General features: G+C 41.9%; 1 protein-coding gene across 2 annotated transcripts in view; it reads right to left on the bottom strand.

Moving 5' to 3' along the window:
* LOC115223853 (probable serine/threonine-protein kinase DDB_G0282963) overlaps window positions 1–20,313 on the bottom strand; it is a 41,919-nt gene extending 21,606 nt beyond the window's left edge. Inside the window, exons 1-4 of one of the 2 annotated variants that reach the window (XM_029794546.2) lie at window positions 20,122–20,313; window positions 14,388–14,540; window positions 6,140–6,279; window positions 3,742–4,260 (exon numbers count right to left, since the gene is read on the bottom strand). In XM_029794546.2, coding sequence (XP_029650406.1) covers window positions 3,742–4,260; window positions 6,140–6,279; window positions 14,388–14,540; window positions 20,122–20,141 — 832 coding nt within the window. In that variant the 5' untranslated portion in view covers window positions 20,142–20,313. The remainder of the gene's footprint in view (window positions 1–3,741; window positions 4,261–6,139; window positions 6,280–14,387; window positions 14,541–20,121) is intronic. The other variant, XM_029794545.2, reaches the window with a different exon arrangement.
* Window positions 20,314–21,234: the final 921 nt, after the last annotated feature.

A 21,234-nucleotide genomic window follows, 5' to 3' on the forward strand; every position in this document is an offset into this window, starting at 1 on the left:
GAGTGTAGTGGGTGCTTTTTATGCGCTACTGACACAGGTGCCAGATGAGGCTAGCGAATAGCTACGCTTGGATGGTGCTTTTTACGTGCCACCAGCACGGAAGCCAGGCGAGGCTGGCAATGGCCACGATCAGATGGTGTTTTTAACGTGCCACCGGCATGGAGGCCAGTCGATGCGGTGCTGGCTACGGCCACGTTCGTATGGTTCTCTTATGTGCCGCCGGCACTGGTATCACAACTACAAATTCCATTGAAGTTGATCGATTTTGATTTTGATTTTCACTTGCCTCAACAGGTCTTCACAAGTAGAGTTATGTGTCCCAAGAAGGAAGGTATGCACAGGTGGACTGACTACGTCCCAGGTAGAGGCCATGGGTTATGGCCTCACTTGTCCTGCCGGGTCTTCTCATGCACAGCATACTTCCAAAGGTCTCGGTCTCTGGTCATTTCCTCGGTGAGACCTAAAGAGCGAAGGTCGTGCTTCACCATCTTGTCCCAGGTTTTCCTGGGTCTACCTCTTTCACAGGTTCCCTCAACCGCTAGGGTGTGGCACTTTTTCACACAACTATCTTCACCCATTCTTACCACATGTCCATACCAGCGTAGTCATCTCTCTTGCACACCACATCTGATGCTTCTTAGGTCCAACTTTTCTCTCAAGGCACTTACACTCTGTTGAGTATGAACACTGACATTACACATCCATCGGAGCATACTGGCTTCATTTCTTGCAAGCTTACGCATATCCTCAGCAGTCACGGCCCATGTTTCACTGCCATGTAGCATGGCTGTTCGTACACATGCGTCATACAGTCTGCCTTTTACTCTGAGCGAGAGTCCTTTTGTCACCAGCAGAGGTAAGAGCTGAACTTTGCCCAGGCTATTCTTACTCTAGCAGTTACACTTTCAGCACACCTGCCCCCGCTACTGACTTGATCACCTAGGTAACGGAAACTATCAACTATTTCTAGTTTTTCTCCCTTGAATGTGGCAGAAGATGGTCTCTGCGCATTTTCAGTGTTTATTGCACCAGAGCATCTGCCACATACAAAAACTATCATCCTAGTTAGCCTTATATATATATATATCTGTAGAAAAGGCATTGGTAGAAACTCTATAAGATGTACCCAGTGTAAGCTATGGACACATAAGAAGTGCAGCAATATCAAAAGAAGGCTAACTGGGAAGATAGTTTTAGTATGTGGCAGATGCTCAGGAGCAATACAAACTGAAAATGTGCAGAGAACAACTTATGCCACATCCCAGGGAGAAAAACTAGAAGCAGTTGATAGCTTCCATTACCTAGGTGACCAAGTCAGTAGCAGGGGTGGGTGCACTGAAAGTGTAGCTGCTAGAACAAGAATAGCCTGGACAAAGCTCAGAGAGGTCTTACCTCTGCTGGTGACAAAGGGCATGTCACTCTGAGTAAAAGGTAGACTGTACGACGCATGCGTACTAACAGCCATGCTACACAGCAGTGAAACATGGGCTGTGACTGATGAGGACATGCGTAAGTTCGTGAGGAATGAAGCCACTATTCTCCGTTGGATGTGTAATGTCAGTGTGCATACTCGACAGAGTGTAAGTACCTTGAGAGAAAAGTTGGACCCAAGAAGCATCAGATGTGGTGTGCAAGAGAGACGACTGCGCTGGTATGGTCACATGGTGAGAATAGATGAGGATAGCTGTGTGAAGAAGTGCCCTACACTAGCAGTTGAGGGACCCCGTGGAAGAGGTAGAGCCAGGAAGACCTGGGATGAAGTGATGAAGCACGACCTTCAAACATTAGGCCTCACCAAGGAAATGACTAGTGACCGAGACTTTTGGAAATATGCTGTGCTCGAGAAGACCCGGCAAGCCAAATGAGACCATAACCTTGTGGCCAATGCCAGGAGCGTAACCAGCCCACTTATGCATACCTTTCCTTCATTGGACACTAAACTCTGCTTGCGAAGACCTGTTGAGGCAAGTGAAATTGAAATCAAAATCAAATTTGATGACTGGCATCCGTGCTAGTGGAACGCTAAGAGCACCATCCAAGCATGATTATTGCCAGAGCAGCTGACTGGCTTCCGTGCCAGTGGCATGTAAAAAGCACCATTCAAACATGTTCGTTACCGATGTTGCCTTACTGGCATGTGAAAAAATATTCGAGCGAGGTTGTTGCCAGTGCCACTGGACTGGCTCCTATGCAGATGACATGTAAAAAACACCATTTGAGCATGGCCGTTGCCAGTACCGCCTGACTGGCCCCCGTGCTGGTGGCACGTAAAAGTACCCACAACACTCTTGGAGTGGTTGGTGTTAGGAAGGGCATCCAGCTGTAGAAACTCTGCCAGATCAAGATTGAAGCCTGCTGCAGCCATCTTGTTTGCCAGTCCTCAGTCAAATTGTCCAGCCCATGACAACATGGAAAGTGGACGTTAAACGATGATGATGATGCTATATATTGTTATATTGGAGATGGTCGTATTTTTACCAATTGACCACACACTCTATGTACTTGGTCTTCACTTCAGTTTTAGTATTCTTTCCTCACACACCCTGTGACCTCTTCAGCAACTCTCCATTCCACAAGTCTCCACCTGCCACCTTTTCTCTTTAGTTCATTCCTTAGCATAGATAAAGCAGAAGAGGAGGTAAGATGGGCTGGAAAGTTGTTCAAAGAGGTTATAGGATGCATAATGAAAGATTTCAGACAAAAGACACTAAAATAATAATAATAATAATAATAATAATAATAATAATAAAGCTGAAGTGAAGACTGAGTACATAGAGTGTATGGTCAACTGGTCAGGAGATGACCATTCCCAAATGTAACAATATCTGCTTCAACACACGATTTCACATCAGAAATCTTGCAAAACAAATACATAAATGTTTGTCTATATTATGAGTGCAACCTTAAAGTCAGAGTATCTTTCTCCTAGAAGAGCTGCCTTCTCCATGGCTTAGTCAAAAGTAATGAGAGTCTCCTCTGCCCCTGGGAAATCTATTTAACCCTAAGATGAGACCTGGACAGGTGTTTCCATTCTAGGTCAGAACAGACCTGAGAGTAACAGTAATTAACGGGTAACTCCATGCCCCCCAGAATTCCTGAATCCCAAACTAGAACCCCATCATCAGATGCAGTTTAATGTCAGACCCAGTCATTTTGCAATGTTTGTCACTATGGCAACCGAGTGAGTGGCAAAAGTGTTGTACAAGCTTTTGTCACTTACAGATGTCTCTCTCTATCATTTCCATCCTTGATCCATTTTATATTTTATAAAGTCCTATGGTGATGGATGCATGGTGTGAAATATTACATCTGCACCTATGTGCTGATAAAAGTAAACCAAAACAATCAGACTGAATGTGTGTGTGTGTAGTTATATATATATCATCATCATCATCATTGTTTAATGGCAGCCTTTGCTGATGATGATATAGATATATAAACACACACACATTCAGCCTGATTGTTCTATTTACTTTTATCATCACATGGATATGGATATGACTTTTCAGACCATGCATCATCATCATCATCATCACCATAGGACTTGATCAAGGAAGCAAATGATAGCAAGAGACATCTGTAAGTCGTTGGATTTAAGTGACAAAAGCTTGTACAACACTTTTGCCGCTCTCTCGGTCACCACAGTTTCTCTCCTAATTTCACTTACGACACAACCATGCCAGCATCTATTTAGAAACAAACAGCAGACATAAAATCAAGACAGATTGTGAATAATCTCACCATTTAAAGAATGCTGATCATCAATCATTTTGTTGCCATTACCAACCAAAGGCATCTTATATTTGGTAATATGGTCACTGATGGCTATAGAAGTGTTTTGGTTCGATGCACTTGATGGTAGCTTGCATTTCTTCCTGTAAGTCTCACTGCTAGAAATACTTTGATCAGAGTCGCTTAGTTCTTCTTTTGATGCAGGGGATGTCCCCTGATCAAATGGCTGCTGTTGATGCCTTCGCAGTTGCTGCTCAAACAAGTCCCGGTTGTTGACCATTCCTTTCAATTTCTTCTGGATGCACAAAGTGGCTCTCTCAGAAGGATTCAGCAGATACTGTAATTGGGATGGAGTGTGAATGGGTGGTTTCGTTGCTAGGATAGCATTGCCAAACTGAACTTCCTTTGGTAGTTTTGCTGAGTGGGATCGAAGTGGTTTAGTTGCTTGACTTGTTGTCTTACTGTTGGATGTCTCACCTCGTATGATCTGGAGCACTTCCTCCAGGGGTGTATTAAGACAACTTGCTCCTGCAGCAGACAAGAAAGAAAAAGACCATTAATCATTCAATGTTAAATTCTTGGTGTTAGTCTTAAGCACCTAATCCGTAGCCTTAGCAGGGTATCTAATTAAAGAACCCCCTCTAATATGAGACAGGATGTTTGTGTGCCAATAGGGTGTCAGTCAACTGATCAAAGGTTCCTTTCATTGTTACCACATTATATGACTGTCTTTTATCTTTCACTTGTTTCAGCTATTAGATTGTGGCCATGCTGGGGCAGCACTGCCTTGAAGAATTTTCTTCAAACAAATTGATGCAGGACTGCTTTTTGTTCGAAAGCCTGATATTTATTCTGTCAGTCACTTTTGCTGCTCTGGAGATGTCAATCGGTGGTGATGGGCAAACATAGACAGAACCCCACCACACACACACACACACAACAGGCTTCTTTGAGTTTCTGTCTACTAAATCCACTAGCAAGGCTTTAGTCAGCCCAAGTCTATAGTAGAAGACACTTGCTCAAGGTGCCATGCAATGGAACTGAACCTGGAACTACATGGTCGGGAAGTGAACTTCTTACCACACAGCTACACCTCTATGGACATTATGTTAGTAAAATATGTCTGCAATCAAAAATCAACAGCTGAATTCCCCTAGCTTGAAGTAATTCCTACAAAACAGTTCCCCTTTGTAAGTAACAGCAGCACTGAGACCTCTATGAACATTCACCTGCTCTCATGAATAGCATGAACATAACAAATTTACATTTCTATATTTGTTCCAGCTCTGTGTCCTGTGTTCAAACCTTGCTATGGCCTACTTAAAGAGTACACTACTTCATTCCCTGGTTTAGTATTACCACCAGACTCTTTGAGTTCCTTTAGCAAAGGCTTCTCTGTAACAAGCACTCACAGTAGATTTCTTACTTAAGGACACCTTCCTCTCATATTCACTCCCTTTCATCAATAAAAGCCACAGGTACAACCCTTTCCTCCTGACTAAATATTTAGGTCTGTCATGAGCCCCAAGGACTCATAAATAGCCAGAGCTTAACCTAGTTTCAAAGGCATATAACTGTCTGGGGATATAACTTCCCCTACTGAACAGGACATTGGTTCATTGCAGGTTAAACTTTGCAGCTGAGTGGAATGGAACAATGTGAATGCAGCAGCTGGTCCAGGAATCAAAACTACAATTTTATGATTGTGAGTACCCACACTCTAACCACTAAGCCATGCAATTTTATGCTCACTAAATGATAAAAGTCAGAGCTGCAGGAGTGGCTGTGTGGGAAGAAGCTTGCTTCCCAACCACATGTGTTCTGGGTTCAGTCCCACTGCAGGGAGCACTTTGGGCAAGTGTCTTCTGCCATAGCCTTGAGCTGACCAAAGCCTTGGCAGTGGATTTGGTAGATGCAAACTGAAAGAAGTCCATTGTATACACACACACACACGATGGTGCATAGCCTAATGGTTAGGCTGTTGCACTCATGATCACTAGACTGTGGGTTCGATTCCCCAATTGGGTGGCATGTTGTGTTCTTGAGCAAAACACTTCATTTCACATTGCTCCTGTACTCCTTCGATCAGGGAGGATTCCTGGCCTACTCACCTAGCCGGCAGGGTGGTGCCATTTGAAGGCTAAAACAATGCAAAAACACATTGTGACCAGTGATGTGTAACAACATCTGATAGCCTGGTTGGTCACGTGATTATATATGAAACGAGTAAAAAAGAAAAGATAGCAATTTATCACTGCTTAAGCTTAAATCCCTACTCTTAATCCTAAGTGGTTATTTACTCTTTCATAATTTTAAGTATCTCTTTACCCTCAGTAGAATAACAAACCAATGACTTATAGCAATGAAAGATTTCAAAAAATATCAGTTAAGGAAACGATCAGTTTACCTTTTCTGATCCGACTTTGAAGCGGTGCCCTCTGAAACCGTTCTGTTGCCTGTTGCTGCAATAATCGCCGGTGCAATAAAATTTCTTGTCGTCGTTTCTCCTCTCTTTGACTCTCTTGCTTCCTTCGTAGAGCTAGAACTCTGGAGAATATGAGGTGAAGTTAAAAAATATAGAATATATATATTGGGTCATCCCATAAATAATGTGGATCTTTTACACATCTTTTATTTTTCAAATTAAGATAAAGTTATTTTTTGATCTAACATATACTCTCCTTCATTTTCTACAATGACCTTCCACCTATCTGGTAGACTTGCAAGGCCCTTCTTCCATAATTCACTTGTCTGTAATGAAAAATACTCCGCCAGTACTGTTCTAACCTCATCTACAGAATTCATATTTTTTTACATCCAAATGATTTTGAAGAATGCAGAATAAATGATAATCAGATAAAGCAATGACCAGTAAATATGGTAGGTTGGGCATTGTTTCTTATTCAAACTGCTCCAGCCTTTGGAATGTCAGCTTTGCTGTATGTGGCCGAGCATTATCCTGATGGAAGAACACTTTTCATCTTGAAACCAAAGACACTCGTTTTTCTTCTGGCACTGACTTGAATGACAAGCTGAATGACCAAATCCAAGTTTCTCTGCTAGTTCCTCAAAAGTTACGATGGGATTTTGTTCCACCAGGGTTAGCACAGTGTCCTCGATGAGTTCTACAGATTTTCCAGGATGAGGATCGTCTTCTAGATTGTAGCTTCCAGCTTGGAATTTCTGGAACCACTATTGACACTGGCTTAAGCTTATTGTCCGATCCCCATATACTGCATTAATATTCCTTGAACTTTCCGGTGCGTTGTTGCCTTCATTGAACTCACAAACCAAAATATGCTGAAGATGTTCCTTTGTTACTTCCATTATAGATTTGAAAAAAAAATAACTGTTAAAATCAAACTACAATCTTCAAAACTTGCACTAAGAGTAATGACAAGGTAAAATTGCCACCTGCTTTTATAGCAAGTTGATGCAGGTAGTTTATCCTATCCCCCTCCAACTTTTAGTTCATGCAGTTGAAAAAAACCACATTATTTATGGGATAACCCAATATATCAGCATCATCTTCATTGTTTAACATCCGTTTTCCATGCTGGCATGGGTTGGATGGTCTGACTGAGGTCTGGAGAGCCAGCAGTTGCACCAGGCTCCAATCTGATCTCATGATGTTTCTACAGCTGGATACCCTTCCTAATGCCAACCACTCCAAGAGTGTAGTGGGTGTTTTTTTACATGCCACCGGCACTGGAGCCAGTCAAGGGGCATTGGCCAACGGCTATGGTTTTGGTTTTACTTGACTCAAAAGGTCTTCTCAATCATAACATATCACCTGACGCATCAAGGGTACTCTTCAATCGGCCAGATATGCAACACTGGTATCAGCCGTGATTGCAATCTCACTTTAGTTGCCGGGTCTTCTCAATCACAGCATATCTCCAAAGGTCTCAGTCTCCTATCATTGCCACTGTGAAGCCCAATTTTTGAAGGTCATGCTTCACCACCTCATCCTATGTCTTCCTGGGTCTACCTCTTCCACAGGTTCCTTCCACAGTTAGGATGTGGCACTTCCTCACACAATTATCCTCATCTATATGTAACACATGGCCATACCAGCAGTCACCTCTCTTGCACGTCACATTTGATACTTCTTATGTCCAACTTTTCCCCTCAAGGCGTTCACACTCTGTCTTTGGACACTGACATTACACATCCAGTGGATCATACTAACTTCATTTCTTTCAAGCCTACACATGTCCTCAGCAGTCATGGCCCACGTTTCCCTGCTGTGTAGCATGGCAGTTCACACACATGCACCATACAGTCTACCTTTCATTCTGAGCAAGAGGCTGTTAGTTGCCAGCAGAGGTAGGAGCTCCCTGAACTTTGCCCAGGCAATTCTTATTCTAGCCACTACACTCTCAGAGCAAACACCCCAACTACAGACTTAGTCGCCTAGGTAGTGGAAGCTATCAACTACTTTTATTTTTTTTCCCCTGGCATGTGATGAAATCTCTTTTCGGTACATCTTCAGTGTTTATTGCCCCTGTGCATCTGCCACACACAAAAACTATCTTCCTGGTTAACCTCCCTCTCAGATTGCTGCACCTTGTATGTGGCCACAGCTTACATCAGGTACATTGTATGGAGTTTCTACCCACACCTTTTCTACAGACCGAGCAGGGCCATCTACATGAAGGGGTTTGTGATTTCTACTTACTAAGAGTTTGGTCTTTGCTAGGTTAATCTTAAAGCCCTTCGATTCTAGACCTTGCTTCCACACCCTAAACTTCGTCTTTAGTTCTGGTAGTGACTTGACTATTAGAGCAAGGTCATCAGCATAGAGAAGCTCCCAGGGGCATCCTGTCTTGAATTCCTCTGTTATTGCCTGGAGGACTATGAAGAATAAGAGGGAGATGAGGACTGATCCTGTTTTTCTATTCAGCTTCTATGCTCCGATCCTTGTAACTTGTGAGTATATCCTAGCACTACACCATCTCTCTTCTGCTCTCTCTTGCACTTTTTCTGTTTCCTACGCTCTCTTGATTACTCTCTCTCTGCTTTTGTTTTCCCTCTGACTAGGTAACGCAAGTAACTCCTTTACATCAGCACACTTGTTTCTGGCCTCTTTCTGTACCTCTCTCTCTCTCTCACTGGGTAACCATATACCTCCTCTATAGCGAGACACCTATTTCTGCCTTGTTATTTCTGTCACACTCTAATCTTTCATCATTTGATACTGGATTACCTCCTCTGATACTCACTCTATTGTGGCAAGACACCTGCTTCTCTCTCTCTCTCTTTGTCACACTCTAACCTTTCATCTTCTAACATAAGTTCCCTTCCTCAAGTGCCCCTGCCCCTCTCATAATTCCTTGTCTTACAAGTCACTTGGTTACCCTGCCACTGCTGGTGCTATGTTGAAAGCATCCAGTCCACACTAACATGGTTGGCATTTGAAAGGGCATCCAGCTGTAAAAATCATGCCAAAATAGAGACAGTAGCCTCGGGTAGTTTTTCTACCTGACTGGTTCCTGTCAAACATCCCACCCATGCATACATGGACGATGGCTGTTAAACGATGACAATGACAACATACACACACACACATTCAGAAGGTTTAGTTGTTATGACCAGTCAGAGTGGTGATTGGTTTCACACCCATAAAGCTCTTAGCTGTATAGGAAACTTGTCGAACTCGTTAGCCAGAAGTACATAACCCCTCCCCCCTTCTCTCTAATCAAACCAAGTGAAACCAAGTCTATTAAGCAAGCCATCTTTTTAAAGAGGCACCTGAAGAGACACATCTGCACCTCAAACAGTTGTATAGTATCCTATCCACAAGAGACCAATGTTGTAGGAGACAATTGTTGTAATGAATAAAGATTCTTGTGAATTCCACTTTCTGTTTCTCTCATTTGCTATATACTCAATGACCATTGCAAAATTCCTGAGGTAGATCCAGTGACTTTTATATCAAAACTGTGGATAACATCAGATAACCATAGACAGTGAAAGTGCTTTAATCGGCATACTATCAGATGTATAATCAAAGTTTAAATACTATGTATATCATCATCATCGTTTCATGTCAGCATTCCATACTGGCATGGGTTGGATGGTTTGACAGGGGCTGGCCAGGCTGGAGCCTGCATCAGACTTCTGTGTCTGTTTTGGCAGGGTTTTTATGGTTGGACGTCCTTCCTAACACCAACCACCCAGCAGAGTGGATTATATAAGAATCACCTGGACAAGGTTCAGAAAGCTCCTACCTCTATCGGCAACTAAGGTCCTCTCACTCAGAGTGGAAGGTAGACTGTATGATGCATGTGTGTGAACTGCCATGCTACACGGCAGTAAAACATGGGCCGTGGCTGCTGAAGACATGTGTAGGCTTGAAAGAAATGAAGCTAGTATGATCTGCTGGATGTGAAATATCAGTGTGCACTCACGACAGAGTGTAAGTGCCCCGAGAGAAATGTTGGACATAAGAAACATCAGATGTGGTGTGCAAGAGAGGTGACTGTGCTAGTATGGTCATGTGCTGTGTATGGATGAGGACAACAATGTGAAGAAGTGTCACTCCCTATCAGTGGAAGGAACCTGTGGAAGAGGTAGACCCAGGAAGACATGGGATGAGGTGGTGAAGCATGACCTTTGAACGAAGGGCCTCACAGAGGCAATAATGAAAGACCTCTGGAGATATGTGATTGAGAAGACCTGGCTAGTAAAGTGAGATCACAGCTGTTGCCTACACCAGCCCTTTTAAATAGTACCTTTGAATCGTCAGGTGACATGCCATGCTTGAGAAGACCTATTGAGTCAAGTAAAATCAAAATCAAATCACAATCAAATGGAAATTGTAGTTGTGGACTATGCCAGTGCTGGTGGCATGCAATAAGCACCATTCAGGTGTGGGTCATTGCCAGGACCGCCTGAATGGCTCTCCATGCTGGTGGCATGTAAAATGCATCATTTGAAAGTGGTCGATGCCAGCCTTGCTGCCCCACCTGGCTCCTGTGCCAGTAGCATGTAAAAAGCACCATCCGCACATGGCTGACGCCAGTGCCGCCTGACTGGTTCCCGTGCTGGTGGCATGTAAAAAGTACCCACTACACTCTCAGAGTGGTTGGCATTAGGAAGGGCATCCAGCTGCAGAAACGTTGCCAGATCAAGATTGGAGCCTGGTGCGGTCTCCTGGCTTTTGGTCCCCAGACAAACCACCTAACCCATGCCAGCAAAGAAAATGGATGTTAACCGATGATGATGATGATATATGGGTAACTGCAGGCATGGCTATACGGTTGAGTAGCTAGCACCGCAACCATATAATCTTGGGTTCAGTCCCTATACACAACAACTTGGGTGTCTTCTACTACTGTCCCAGGTCAACCAAAACCTTGGGAATGAATTTGAAAGAAGTCCATCATGTGTGTGTGTTGACATCAGTGCCATACAGTATTATGTTGCCTGGAAACAGATGAGGGTTGGCAACAGGAAGAGCATCCAGTAATAGAAAATCCACCCAAAATAATTTCTGTCTGACCCATGCAAGCACGAAAAGTGGACATATGATGATGATGATGTTGTATGCATATTTTATAATTCCACTTCGCCACAGCAGAACTTTTGCTAGAACTTAATATACATATAATGTACAGTATTACTAAGTTCTGGTGATGAGGTGATATGAATTCACGGACATCCTCAGCTCCAGATTCTTATATGAACCATAAGCTAAGTTCACAGCATGTCATCAATTAAAAGAACAAGAATTATGCATCTTCAGTAGTTTACAGCCATTTCAGCTACAAGGAACTGTGCATCCAGAAGAGCCAATTGCTGGTGTGACATCTTGTAGTTTCATGAAATTCTGAACAGGAAGTGTTTAGTTCTTGAGGAACATGTTTGACTGGCAAAGCTGTAAGATTCTGCACAGAGATTCAACTCTGGCTGGATGTGCAGTTCCTTATAATGAAACAGCTGTAAGGTAACGACCCTCACAGGCCACGACCATGATTTCATTTAGCTCAGAGTGTCTTCTTCTCAAACACAGCAGATTGTCAGAAGTATTAGTCACTTATCACCACCGTGAGACTCAACAACAAAAGTTCATATTTCATCACCTCATCCCACATCTTTCTGGATTTACCTCTTCCACAAGTTCCCTCCACAATTAAAGATCAGTACTTCTTTATACAGCTGTCCATGTTCATATGCATCACATGACCATACCACGCCACATCTGATAAGACCTCTTATACCCAATTTTCCTCTCAAGACACTTACACTCTGTCATACATGCATACTGACACTGCACATCCAGCAGAGTATGCTTCATTTCGTTCAAGCTTTCACATGTCCTCTGCAGTCACAGCCCACAATTCACTGCCATGTAGCATGGCTGTTTGTACACAGGCACCTTACAATCTGCCTTTTGCTCTGAGAGAGAGGCCCTTTGATACTAACAACAGTAGAAGCTTTCTAAACTTTGCCCAGCCTATTCTTATTCTAGCAGCTACATTCTCCAAACATCCTTCTCTACTGCTGACTTGGTCACCAAGGTAATGGAAGCTATCTACAACTTCCAAGTATCTTCCCAAGCATTTGACAGTCTATTTCCTGTACATTCCTAGTGATTATTGTACCTGCACATCTACATACAAAGACTACTTTCTCTGTTAACCTTCCTCTGATCCCATTATGTGTCCAAAGCTTACACTGGGTACACTGTATGGAGTTTCTATCAACAAACTTTCCACATATCAAGTGGGGCCATGTCCCTGAAGGGAACAGTAATTTGTCTCTTTTCCTACTTACTAAGACCTTAGTCTTTGCTAAATTAACTCAAAGGCCCTTTGATTCTAGACCTTGCTTCTATACTTGAGAGCTCTTCTCTAGTTCTGGTAGTGATTCAGCTATAAGAACAAGGTCGTCAGCATAGTGGAGCTCCCATGGGCAGCCTGTCTTAAATTCCTCTGTTATAGCCTGGAGGATTATGATGAAGAAGAGGGGGCTGAGAACCGATCCTTGGTGAATTCCTACCTGTACACTAAGTTCCTTGCTTTACTCATTGCCGACTTTCACCTTACTGACAGCATCACATCCCTGTACATGGCTTGTATAATACTCACCAAACGCACATCCATCCCTAACTTCTGCATTAACCACCAGATAAGGGAGGAGGAACCATGTCAAAAGCTTTCTCCATGTCACAAAAACCAAATACAGAGATTTATTTTTTGCTAAATACTTCTCCAGCTGCCTTACCAGCATAAACGGTGCTTCTCCCTAGTACAAAGCCAAACTGCATCTCCTGTAGACTAACCCTCATCCTAATTAATTGAGATATGACCTTCTCTGTAACTTACATTACCTGGTTTAGCAATTTGATACCTCTATAATTATTTCTGACTAGGGCAGTTGGCCATGCTGTTGCTACACCAGTCGTTGGCTGTGATTCCTTTATGGACAACCTGTTTAACTATATGGGTGATTAGATCATATTCCACTCTGCCAGATATTTTAAGCATCTCCTGATGGGTTAGGGGCACTTTCCCTGTCTTCATATCCTTCATCTCTTTATCTACCAAGCTACTGTCCATTTGGATAGCTGATCCCTGTGTTGGGTCCACGCTAGGCAGACTCTCCTTCTCCCATCATCTGTTCTCTACATTTAGCAGCCTTTCTTAGTGGCAGTTCTTCCAAGCCTCTTTCTAAGCAGAGTCACTTACTGCAAGTGAACCATCATCCATACAAACACACTTCTTTCCTGCTACATCATGGCTTTCCCTGACACACTGTCCTCCAAACGGAAACACCTCAAGCTTCTAGTCCTCCTCACACCACATAACATCAGCAAACTTCTGCCTTTCTGATTTCTTCCCTGGCTCAGTGTACCTGTCTCCTAGCTTCCCTTCAAGTTACCTGATATAGTTCTTTGCTATCACCACCCTTCAAGTCCTTACAGGACTGTTTCTTTGCTCTAATGTTAAACTGTGGCCATGCTGGGGCACCACTTTGAAGAATTTTTCGTCAAATGAATTGCCCCTAGTACTTAATTTTTTAAAGCCTGGTACTTTAGTTCAAATATATCAAAATGGTAGATGATAATTTCTTATTTTAGATAATAATAATAATAATAATTATTATTATCATTTTCTTTTTTTCAGAAATTCAGATAGCAATAATCATTATCATTTACTGTCCTACTTCCATGCTGGCATGGGTTGGATGGTTTGATGGGATCCAGCAAGCTGCAGGGCTGTATTGAACGCCAGTGTCAATTTTGGCTTGGTTTCTACAGCCCGATGCTCTTCCTTACAACAGTAACTTTACATTGTGTACTGGGTGCTTTTTTCATGCCACCAGCACTAGAGAGGTTGCCAAGTAGCTTGCAAGACAGAAAAAGAAGAGAGAGAAAGTCAAAGGAAAAAGGTTCCACTACTCAGTAAGGGGGTGGGAGTATTTTCTTGCTATGGAGGAGATCCATAGCTACCACACATTATATGGAGGTAGAGGGTAGTGGTTGGAAGAAAGGAGATAAGGATGGTTGTGATAAAATGCCAGAGTAAACTTTCAAGGTACAAGAAGTGAGCATGAGGGAGGATACAGGCAGAGGGTCAGGAGAGGGGGAAATAGGTACTTTCATATAAGTGTGGGGGGAGGGAGATAAAGAAATATATTCTACTTACTTTCTCCTTTTGTTTGTTTCTTGAGAGAGGCGCCTGGCTTTCCCTATGTTGTTGGCCGTTTCTTCATTGTTGCGGTTAACACAATCCTCATAGGAAGCATTCAGGAGCTTCAGTTTTTCAATCTGGTATTCTTGTAGTTTGCGAAACCGTTTCCTAGTAAAACTTTCAGGATTAATAACTGTCTGGGGATGTGTTTGAGGGAATTTGGGACTAAGATGTTTTGGTGTGGTAGCAGAATCATTACTATACTGGGCAAAATACTTAGCAGTATTTTGTCTGTCCTTATGTTCTGAGTTCCAATTTGCCTTTCATTTTTTGAGGTCAGTAAAATAAAGAACGGTTAAGGACTGGGGATCAATGTAATCAACTGAACTATTCCTGGAGTAAGAGTATAAAAAACAGCACACCTCTGTCAAGCCAGTGTGTCAGAGTAGGCTCATCAAACCAGTATGATCTCAAGCTCAAATTCACAGCCTCCACATCAGACTGTGGCTGGTGAAGAGAAACATGCTGATGTCTTTGTCCTGCAACGGACTGAACATGGGCAATCCAATCCAACAGGTGCAGATATGATTGTATGTTGAAGAAGTTCACTTCACAAACACAATTTCAGGTTCATTACCATAACACAACATCTTGGGGAAGTGTCTGTCACTATAGCCCCAGGCTAACCCAAAACTTGTGAGTGAATTGTGTAGACAAAAACTGAAAGAAGCACACTCTGTGTGTATGTGAGTGTGTGTGTGTGTGTGTGTATGTGTGCACACACCCTTATCTTGGCATGGTGCAGTTATTGTAAACAAACATCACCATCATACAAGTAGTAACATTTGCCTGCAATCTTCTCTTGTATGAAAAAATGTGAGAGTTAGTGGCAGGAAAAATATCTGGGCATAAAAAATTCCACCTCAGCAAATATTGTCTGGTTATGCAAGCATGGAAAAGTAGATGGGATGAGGATGATTTGCCTGCCACTTTTTATCTGAAGATAAAGAGAAAAAAAAAAAACATTGGATAGTCAGGACAAGAAAGCCTTCATAAATTTGCTGTTCAATCAGGTCTGACCTGAAGCTAAGCAACAACTTGACAATTGATTCAGCAACTGTACCAACAAATGAAATGTCCATGCAATCATGAAAATGCTAAAACAAGCCAATGAAGATGTCTTTATATGGTTGCTTAACTGTTAGAAATAGCAGGTAATATTTCTTCAGATTACATTATGCTGTCTTTGACAAAAGACATATTGGATGAAATAGTTTGACATATATTGTGTCTGGACAGAAAGGAAAAAAAAATTGATATGGCCAAGGCTGGGGCCTTTCAAGAAAGATCTGCTTGATGGAGGCAGAGTTGGAATTAATAAGAACAATGCGGATATGTGCTTAAGGGTTTATACATAGTGTCAAATATATTTTGCAATAAATATGGTGAGTTTTACATCAGAAGTCACTGTAAGCAAACAGCACATTCACATTTTGCTTACAAGTTTTTAAAGTTTACTATGGTTGTTTCTACAACTAGATGTGTGGTTGCAAAGAGTCCAAAATGACACAATGAGATCAATGATAAAATAAGATACAGGTGTTTAGATTGGACTGGATATGTCCTCAAACGAGATCAAGAAAGTAATTATATGGTAGCAGAAAAGTGACATCCTGAGGGGAAAAGTGTAGCAGGGCAGCCTAAAGCCACATGGTGAAGGACCATTGACAAGGAAAGGAGATGAGAAGAGTGGAGAAGCTGGAATGAGACCAGAACACAGAAAACAGAGCTGGTTGGAGAGATTGTGATGTGGCATTATGGACCTCATGACACATTGAGAACTAACACCAACTACAGCATACATTTCTTTGTCAAACCAGTACTAGGTAGGCTGTCATGTAGTCATCTTCACTAAAGAATCCTCTGTACTCTATGCTACCTCCTACTATTCTCCCAAACAGAAAGTACTGGATGCATTTCATCATGGCACCATTATTATTCATCCTTCAATGTGGTTGAACAACCAATCCCAACCAACCAGGATTCTCAGTATTGACTTGTACTCTTCATCGTTTTTGAATACAAAATGTGGTTTGTAAGACGTCCGTTGGGGTGATTTTCCTGAGTCCCTATCTCAGCCTTGTACACCAAACCATCGCAAGGTTACTCATTTATAGCTAAGTGGACTGGAGCAATGAGAACTGAAGTGTTTTACTCAAGGACACAACAATGCACAGCCAGTCTGGGAATTGAAACCATGATCTCGTGACTATGGGTGCAACATCATAACCATTAGGCTTCAGTAAGTAATACTAACACTGGCTTTCTAAAACAATTTTTACAGTGATTGATGTAATCAACATTAGAGTTTAAAATAGATAGGCAGAATGAAAGAGAGAGGCAGATGGAGACAAACAGGTAGGTATGTAGATATATAGACAGGTAGAGAGAGAGAGAGAGAGAGAGGGATTAATCGATAGATACATATAAATGGATGGATAGATAAAATGCTGAGCAAATAAAGCGCATACAGTTCGATAAAGATAGAAAATTAAACAGTGGAAGATAGACGGATATATATTTCAATACCATATTGCCAACACAACGTTGAAAACTCTCAGGTGACAGACAGTGAAAACCTTAACAGAAAGAGATACTGTGGGACAAAGCTCTCTATTCGGTTAAAACCATTTTCACAAAATTTTAAATTTCCGCCTCAACACTCCCATCCTGCTGTCTAAAAGGGAAAATGAACGGTTTGTGTGTGCGAAGGAACAGAGAAAATATGCTAGAAATAGCAGCCAAATCTCACAAAACTGCGATAACATAATGAAAGCAATATGTAATGAATCTACTCACCTTTCTGCAAAGGTTTCTTTCAGAGTAATTTCCCGCATTAATATGACAAAGTGAAATGAAAGTGTTAATTTATTTTTGACAACCGAAACCTCCGCCATGTGCGCCGCTGGAATAAACTTTCCTATCGCCCGATGATCCAGTCATGATATACTTCAACCGTCTTTTGATTCGGGACCAATAGACCTTAACTGTGTGTTTTAAAAGATACTAATTAAAACAATTTTTGTGTATAGTCTTCCGTGTTTTCAGGAACCTGGATATAATGTTGCAGCCTCCACAAGAAACTTATGAACTCGCTGGGTTGGTGGTGAAACAGCTCCTAGGAAAAGGAACCGAGCGACGTACTGCCTCAGGTATTCGGGCCTCCTTCCAGATAGTGAACCACAGTCAGGCTGTTGAGGTTACTATAGGCCCGCCAACAGTCAGTATAAATAATTGAGCCATGCCTGATGTAACGGGTAATAAATGCAAAGTCCCGGCATCTCGTCCGTCGGCCTCACCAGATTCGTTTAGCAGTGGAACCATAAAAGCCGTCCTACTTTTCCGTTCCAGTCCGCCAAAAACCCAAACCGTTTTCAGTCCTGCCGCATTGGTATTTCGACGGACCAAAACCGTCTCATCAACTTCTTCTTCAATCCCCCACCCCCCGGTCCTCCGATAACAGTTTCGTGTTTTTTGCCCCAAACTGGCAGACCTCCAATCTACGGACGTTTTACGGCAGAATCCGAGGTTTTCCCCAATTAATGTGTGCGACCAAGCTGTGCTGAGGAAATGGTTGATAAAAAGCAAAACTGTCGTAGGCGGAAGATGGACGCCTTCCAGAAAGGTGCCCTTAAATGTAGATATGGAATATCCACATTCCCTTTTCGACTGTCCACGTCGTCGCATCACCTTATGGCAGCAAAATGCACGGGACATCGCAGTTCGGACAATCTCGTGTACGCGACAGGAGGCCGTGTTCGGATAAAAATGCGGTAAAATTTCAATAATGTTGCAAGAGTTACAAAGTGCCATGCAGTTGTATGAAGGTGTAAATTAAATGAGAATAAATATTAGTGTAATTCTTTCACTTGTAGTGTGGAAGGGCACTATTTCGTTTGGCGGAGACGTAAATGGACCCCTCCACCCCTTTAGAAAAAAAATTGTTTTTTCGTCTATGGAGATTCTGATTCTGAGAAAATATTGTTTGTAAAATTTGAATTTTACAAAAAAAAAAAAAAAAAAATTACCCCGACCCCTTCACTTGCACAAACTACATTGAGACCCATAGGTCCCGAATCAAAAGACGGTTGTAGTCTATCGCTGGATCATCGGACGATATGAAATGGTCTGGCGTCGACGAATCTATTTCGAGAAATGTATGGATTTACGGCGAAGAAAGATTTCCAGAAGTTCTATACATTTCTCAAACACATTGCCGAAGTTTATTCCCACTAAATTCCAACTCCGTACCTGGCGGAGGTTTCGGTTGTAAAAAAAAAAAAAAGAATTAACATTTTCATTTCACTTTGCGGGAAATTACTCTGAAAGAAACCTTTGCAGAAAGGTGAGTAGATTCATAACCTATTTTTGTCATTATGTTATCGCAGTTTTGTGAGATTTGGCTGTTATTTCTAGCATATTTTCTCCGTTCCTTTTCAGCGGGATAGACTGGCGAGGGGTTTATGAATCAATTTTGGAGTTTCCTCACAGAAAATTTGAAATGAATTCCCCACCCATATTCTTAATCTCCATATTTTTCCACGTTGATTGAAAAATAAGTTAAAATTCAAAAATTTGGGGTGGGGAGGGAGAAAATTAAAATTTTGAAAAAATGGTTTTTGGCAAATTCAGAATCTCCGTCGTCGAAAAATTTTCTTCTTAAAAAAGAAAAATTGACTTTTCGTGCCAGTGCACTTGTAGCTATTAAACCTATATTCTTTTACCTGTTTCAGTCGACAGACTGCAGCCAGTCTGGAGTACCTCCTTGAAGGATTTACTCAAACAAATCGACTCCAGTAATAATTTTAAAGTCTGGTTCTCATTCGACTGGTTTCTTTTTCCGGATCGCTTAGTTACAGGAACGTAAACAAAGCAGCATCGGTGCGGGCAGTAGAAAGATATGTATGTCTACCAAATCCACTCAGAAGGCTTAAGTTTGCCAGGGCTATCTAAGTTGCAAGACAGTGGGACTGAACCCGGAACGATGTAACTGGGAAGTAAGCTTCTTACTACTGAGCATGTGCTTGTGTGTGTGTGTGTGTGTGAGGTTGAAGAGGGACGGTCTCAGAAGGTGTTGCTTCGTTGACTCCATATGGAAAATGGAAACGACAGGAGAGGTGAGATGTTAGAAATGGATGTGAGGGAGCGAGTCGGACATTATTTAGGTTGTGGTCGTGTGAGTGCAAGCTCGTAGGTGAAGTACGTGTTACGTGACTATATATATATATATAAATATAGTCAGAGAGAGAGAAAAGCGTTGGGTCGATAAAAAAATACAAGCTTTAAATATTTGAAAGCTTGAAACTGTTATGGGGGCGTTGTAGACTGTGTATTGTTGTTATGTTTAGTGTGTATTGTGGTGGAGAGGATCTAAACACAAATTTCTCGATGTTGGTTCTACGGTTGAAGATTAAATGAGAGAGAGAGACGAGGCAATCTAGTGGAAACATGGAAAATAACAATAGTTATGAACATTAACACATATTTATCAAAGTGTTTGTGCGTGTGTAATGTATACACACACTCACATACATATATATATATATATATATATATATATATATATATATATATACACACACGTATGTGTGTATGTACGTATTAAAATATATAAAATATAGGAGAATGATAGAGGGAAAAGAGGAAGAAGATAAAAATGAAAGAGATGAACATGTTCTGTAAAGGATACGAGTAAGCTCCGGCCAACATTCTGACAAGACTGACCCCTGAAGAGGAGTCTTGGACGATAAGGAATCAGGCGTCAAGTATAAGTCCTAACATCACAAACATTGCTGTTAGGACGCCATATTGTCTCTGTGCTGGCTGCCATGGCAACAGACGTATACAATTGCAACAATCAACAAGAAGTCAGTGAAAAAGAGAGAAAGAACGAAGCTTAACACCGCCTCTTTTTCCTTTTCTTTCTATTACTACCACCGCCGCCATCACTACAGCTAAGAATAATTATTATTGTTTGAGTTAATTTTATTGGAATACAATAGGTATGTATATGATACATACCTAACGCAAAACCACATTAAAAATATAAATCCAAAATCGGGAGAAAAAATGGAAAAAGAGGAACAAGGAAAAATAAGGAAAGAAAAGAAGAAAAACGAAAAAAATAAACATCACTTGAACCCCGAGTGGTGCCTCAATCGATGACACATCTCAAGGTTAACAGAACCTCCTGAAGCAAGCCAACACGCTCGCAGCATTACCACAGCCAAGCGCCTTCACCGGCACAATAATAATAAGAATAAGAATAATAATTCTTTTTACTATAAGCACAAGGCCTGAAATTTGGGGGCGGGGGTAAGTCGATTATGCACTGGTGCATAACTGGTATTTAATTTATCGACCCCGAAAGGATGAAAGGCAAAGTCAACCTTAGCAGAATTTGAATTCAGAACGTAGTGATGTGCGAAATACCACTTTTTCGTTTGGCATGCTAATGATTCTGCCAGCTCGCCGCCTTATATAATAATAATGCTTTCTACTATAGGTACAAGGCCTGAAGTTTGGCGGGAGGGGCCAGTCAATTAGATCGACCCCAGTACACAATAATCATCGTTTAATGATGTGGTTGCAAAAATTGTCTGACAGCCATGACTGGGTTCTCCTGCTTGTGAGGAGGCATGGTGCAGAGTCCTGTTGCCAGACACAGGGTCTCCCAGCAGCCCACTCTCAAATGTTTGTATTGGAGCTTCCAGTGCGAATGCCATTTCAAAAATTCTGGCAGAGTGACTTGTGTCATGGTGCTGTTTTTCTCACAGGTGATGCCCAACTGACCCTACTATAC

Source organism: Octopus sinensis, linkage group LG24, assembly GCF_006345805.1.
Source record: "Octopus sinensis linkage group LG24, ASM634580v1, whole genome shotgun sequence".
NCBI lineage: Eukaryota > Metazoa > Mollusca > Cephalopoda > Octopoda > Octopodidae > Octopus > Octopus sinensis.